A 5,643-nucleotide genomic window follows, 5' to 3' on the forward strand; every position below is an offset into this window, starting at 1 on the left:
ACACCACAGGTGGATCACTATTTTATGTCACTTTGGAACATTGTCACATCATTCTCAGAATGACATCATAATGCCCTGTTTATAACCACTGTTACCATGTGTGGGCATTCTTTTCATAACTAGTACTGTACAGCAATACTAGCATAGCAGAATGTGAGAAATCCATCTATCCAATACATGGTTGCAGAAGAACCAAAGCCTATCCAGGCAAGCAATGGGCATAAGGCAGGATAGACCCTGGATGGGACACAAACACCTGCATTCACAACAAGACCAATTTCCCCAGAAGTCAACTAACCTACCAATACGTTTTTGAGAGGAAACTGGAGCACTTGGCAGAAACCCCTGTCGATGGGTTGTATAAAGAGGTGGCCCCTGTTCTCGGGTTTAAATTCGCGACAGTGTAGTTCCCATTCATGTCCTCTGGTTCATGATTCATTCCCGTTTACACATGCTAACTTCTATTGTAATCTTCAAGCACCTACTCTGCATAAGTTTTAGATAATTACCAATGACTTTACAATGATTACATTTATGCAAGACAATTTAAATAATTTTCTAAAGTTTGTTCCACAGTGTCTCTTAAAGCCATGGTTTTCTGTGAAACTGAACTTAAACACACAAACATGTTTTCACATCTTAGTGTTTTTATAGTCTCTGCAGTGTACTTAGAGCATGAAGAGTAATGACAGAATGGTACAAATCTTCCAATGATTACCAATGTTTCATATAAAAAATACACTTTTAATATACACCAATAAAATGTTGAGTCCATTTAAAAAAACAGTGTATATATACACACAATATCTATTTACATAAGGCTTCCAAATAAAATCAAAACATTACAAAAACACCAAAATAATATATACAGCAAATATTTAGTCATTGAGATATGTAATAGTTTCACACTAAACACTGTCAAATCTCATCAAGCTAAACAGCTGGATGGATGGAAGACCAGGGAAAAGCAGGCTGCTGCTGCTGTAAGAGATGTCGTGACCAGCAGGAGGTGCTCTTTCCCCCTGGATCAATTACACACTCAAGCATTTTTAAGTATAGAAAGTCATTTACATTGTAGGAAAATCCCCACATTGTCTGTTGGGTCAGGATTTAGGGCTACTGTATTTGTGAAGGTATTTTCTGAAAATTTGTTTCCCTACATTAACAGGTGAACATGTCCCCCATGCGCACATTAACATCTACAAACCATGTTACTTCCACCTTAAGGCCGCTGGTCACATTTCTTTCTACATCTTCAAACCACTGAATGTGGGGTTGGCCGTTTGGTACAGGGCATTGTCCCTGGGGCAGTGGCTATGACAGACACAGCTGTTGATGAACATCATGGGTTTCTTCACGACTTCACCGCGTGGACACTGGAACTCCACCTGGATAGTCCTGGCGCTATGGGGAGTGCAGCACCTACCATCACTGCACCCTCCGCAGTACCTGGGCCTGTAGGCATGGGTGCTGGTGCAGTTCATGAAGGTGAAGTGGGTCGGCTTCAGGGCCCTTTTCGTTCGCAAGCACCTCTTTCCTTTCTAACGCAGGGAAAATAAGTGATAAAAGGAGAGGAGAAAAGATCAAAATGAGCGAAATCATTTTTCTGTCACTGTTCTCAGACATAACAAAAATGCTTGGGTCTTATAGCGACACCCCATGGTTGTCAAGAACTACGTGAGGTAAAATTGACCTTTAAAGATTGACACTGTGGACGAACCTTCCTTTATTTCTTTTGGAATCATTAAATATTATGCCTTGCTATGGTTTTGTCTTGGTAAAGAAGAGACTAGTAACAAAATCATAAAAAATGGTGCACAGTACTTGATACCTTTTACTGCCTATAAAAGACATTTAATGCTCATCTTCACTAAATATGAAAACAACCTGGAGATATAAAATTAAGCTGCCTTACTGGACGGTTGTTCTGGTAGGCAGCCACTCCAAGGTAAATCTAACCCAGCTCACCCCTCCTCTCGATGTGGGGCAGCATTTGTAATTAACCAAAACGTTTCTTGTCGTGCACGATCTATTCCAAGCCATTTATCCCTACTTGAGACTTTCGCTTGCCACTGGACGACACCTCCTCCTCACACTAATAAAACCCAAAGACTGATCGTAGGAAACTATCTTCTCCTATCACGAAGCAACATTACACAGGTGACATTAGTCGTTCAGCCTGAATTCGGACTGTCTGTAGTTCAGTATATACGAGCTTCAGAGCGTAAAGACTAATTCATCGTATTGCGAAAAATTAACGACATGGAGCTTGTGCATCAAAGTAAAGGGCTTTTTCATGCTGAATTAAGATGCAGTACCATCACTTTTTACACCAGTATAACGCAGGACTGACAAGTGATACCTTGGCGGCATCACTTCGCTCCTGTTCGCCGCAGGGTCTGACGAGACAGAGGCGGCTCTGCTTCACCATCTCGCAGCGTCGGTTCCGATTCGTGACCCGCGTTGAGACACCCATCCCGCAGGTCCGCGAGCAGGCCCCCCACTCTGTGGTCTGCTCGATGCAGTTGAGACCGGGGTCTAAAATGTCAATTCCAGCCGTTCCCTCCTGCCTGTAAGCTAAAGTTACATTTAAAGCAAAGAAAAATGGTTAGAAATGTCCGTGTTTAATCTATATAAAAACAGTTACAGGCTTCAGTTGCTAGACGTTGCTTGTATGTCACCTGCTTCTTTTTATGCTTTGGATAATGGTTAGGATGTTAAGGAAAACCCCTTTCTAACCTAAAGATGAAAACATCTCTTTTTCAATTAAAACTGTGGTTTGTGATCCTACAGTTGCAGGTATTGCTGGCAGTAGACACAGTTCATCTGTATTTATATAGAGTTTTTCAAAGCTTTTTCACTCAATTAAAATTTGCCGAAAGTTGATATATAAAGTATAAACATGCTAATCAAACTCGAGGCACTACAGGTAATGTTTTTCACTTCAACACGGTGGTCGAGTTTTAGGTGGGTTTTATCAACAGTGCTTGGAAAGTTGTCTCATTAGTTTATTTCTTGAAGTCCTGTATCTGTCGCAAAGGGGAATAGGTCTGACAGCCCAAAGTGAGGTTTTTATTTTAGCTTGTTGGAGCTGCTGGAACGGACCTTTTGGGAAATAGTTGAAGCAGTACTCTAAATAGTAATGAAGAGTTCTCCATGTCAGACTTTAGCGACACTGCCACAAATCAGAGAGGGCCTTAGAGCCAAACACTGATTTTCGTCAAGAAAGCTTTAAAGAGTGAAAGTGTCCACGTATAAACAAACAAATGAAAACCATAAAGGAAAAAAAGCATCGAAAAAATAATTATTTCAAATCGGACCACTGCAGTATGAGAGCTCGCTAGATTTGCAGTATGGCCCCATGACCTTTGGCTGCCCTGTAGTTATCTCTCATCTTGGTGCAGAGTAGCCGCAGCTGTTGATTTAAAGCGGTTACCACTGGGGTGTCTATCGGTTGGTCGGTCGAAGCCATTCCTCACCCGCCATCGCCAAGCCCCCCAGCGAGGTGTGTGCCCTGGAGTCGCACACCCAGGTCTCGCAGCACTCTCCTGGCAGCCGCGCTCTCCGGGGGAAGGGGCAGGAGGGGCCCGGCAGCAGGACGTCCAGGTTACAGCGGGGGACGCAGCCGATCTGCCCGTCCCTGCAGGCGCACTGATACTGGCAGCTGGGGAAGAAGGTTTCCCCGTTTTGATAGACGGAGCCATCCAACACGCAGATGTCTCCTTCCCGGGCTGTAAACAAGAAGGGGGGGGGCAGCCGAAGAATGTATTTAAATACCGAGCGTTTTGTGGCAGCTCTGCGTTCAAGATTTATGAGGTTCCGGTTTAGAGAAAATGATAGAGCAGTGCAAAATGCTCAGTAGGGTGGGAATCTGCGACCTCTGCTCCAGCAACGGTTTTTTTATATCTCGCAGAGACGCTAGGAGATGAGAAACTGAAGACAACGTTTTTCTCTTTACATTTACAGGTATGGACTCATAATCTGACGTTTGTAAAAAAAATAAACATACTTGAGAATAAACAAATATGCGTTTTAAACCACGATCCGATAAGAATAGTATTCCTGGAATACAGAATTAAAATACAGATTTAAAGCTTTGGGTTGACAATCTAATCATCACTTTAAGTACCAAACTTTTTAATGTAAAGACCTTTAAGATCAGGGATAGAAACACTCATCGAAAACAATCACAAAGAAATCCAAATTAAAAAAAAATCACTGAAAGCAAAAATTTTGAAATACAGATTAGGTTTACTGCTGGCCCTTTAATAGGCCAATAAATCCTTAACAGGATTTTAACAACCATAACTCATCTAAAAAGTCTGTGAATGTCCATTTTTCGCTGTGGCATAATTTAATTGGGCAAAATAGAAACCTAACTACCATTGACCAATTGTAAATTTGTATTTCTGCATCAGAAGACGCCAGTGAACAGGTGTTTTTAATAACTAAATTTAGGTATCTGAGCGTCCAGGACATAATTTACTTTTCAATCTTAATGAATCAAGAGATTCAAAGAGTTACGCAGCACAGATTATTTTTCCCCCAATTTTCCAGCGCATGCCTATAGCTGTATTGTCCTATTTTTTAACGGATTTAGTTCTTGCTTTAAGGTGCAAACTGCATTCAAACATACACCTGAAAGACACCAACAATCACGAAAATTAAAAGATCACGAACTCTTTGCTCACCCACGCAAACACCGGTCTGCTCATTGACTCCTGCGGTATAATCGCAATGCAGGCCCTTACGGGTGTCGCAGGGGTATCTCTCTGAACAACTTTCGCCTTTCTGGCGAGCGCAAACGAGGCAGCAAGCGCAGTCGTCCAGCACCAGCGGAATCCCAGGAGGGCACAGAGGTGCCTCTTCAGGACACCTGCACTGAGGTGAGCACGCATGGCCTGTCGCCACGGAGCACAACTGTAATAATAATAATAATAATAATAATAATAATAATAATAATAATCACCCGACTAGCAAAAATAAGAAGATGGGGTATCGATATTTTTCTAACCGAATTAGAAAAACAACATTAATGCTTTACAAAAAAATGATAAAAAAACTCACCGTTGCAAAAGCGCTGAACAAGAACAGACGCATAGCTCCGTTTATATTTTGACTCTTTGTTTGCATTATCTTCTTTAGGTTTTCGCCCTCCCTGCTATTTTGAGTCTTCCAATTCCTTTATCCATGAAGTTAAAAATTCTGCTGAACTATTTATAAAGCCCTCTGGACATGCGTCGCGGTGATTGGGCAGGCTGTAAGGCGAAAGAAAACCAATGAATTAATGCAGGAAAACCGCTGTAGCTCTAGTTTGCCTTTCTCCGATTGGATGACTGATAACTCATATTGACAACACACTTTCAAAAATGTTCGGCTTCCGACAGAGTAGCCAAACTGATGCTGTAGAGACAGTGTGCAAACATTTTCTTAAAAATGAGTACGGTTCGACGTTCCTGTGAAAAATGTCAATATGAAAACAACTGCATGAATAGATAAATCACTATTTGTCTTAACATTAATCAAGATGTACTGAGATACATTCAAAACTCAACAAAATGAGTTTTGGAAAATATTTTAATTCCTCTCAGTATATAAATCGCATTCATTCGAAATCCCAAGTTTGATTACCGTACACCAGAA

At 41.4% G+C, this 5,643-nt stretch overlaps 1 protein-coding gene across 1 annotated transcript; it reads right to left on the reverse strand.

Annotated features, from left to right (window-relative positions):
- Positions 1 to 723: 723 nt before the first annotated feature.
- Positions 724 to 5,290, reverse strand: LOC148651105 (CCN family member 3-like). Its single transcript, XM_088600988.1, has 5 exons — positions 5,068 to 5,290; positions 4,692 to 4,920; positions 3,480 to 3,731; positions 2,363 to 2,577; positions 724 to 1,541 (listed from the first exon to the last, which is right to left on the reverse strand). Exons 1-5 carry the CDS (start codon positions 5,131 to 5,133, stop codon positions 1,248 to 1,250), a joined length of 1,056 nt encoding a protein of 351 aa, XP_088457114.1. The 5' UTR covers positions 5,134 to 5,290; the 3' UTR covers positions 724 to 1,247.
- Positions 5,291 to 5,643: the final 353 nt, after the last annotated feature.

Source organism: Lepisosteus platostomus, chromosome 12, assembly GCF_059453375.1.
Source record: "Lepisosteus platostomus isolate fLepPlt1 chromosome 12, fLepPlt1.hap1, whole genome shotgun sequence".
Lineage (NCBI taxonomy): Eukaryota > Metazoa > Chordata > Actinopteri > Semionotiformes > Lepisosteidae > Lepisosteus > Lepisosteus platostomus.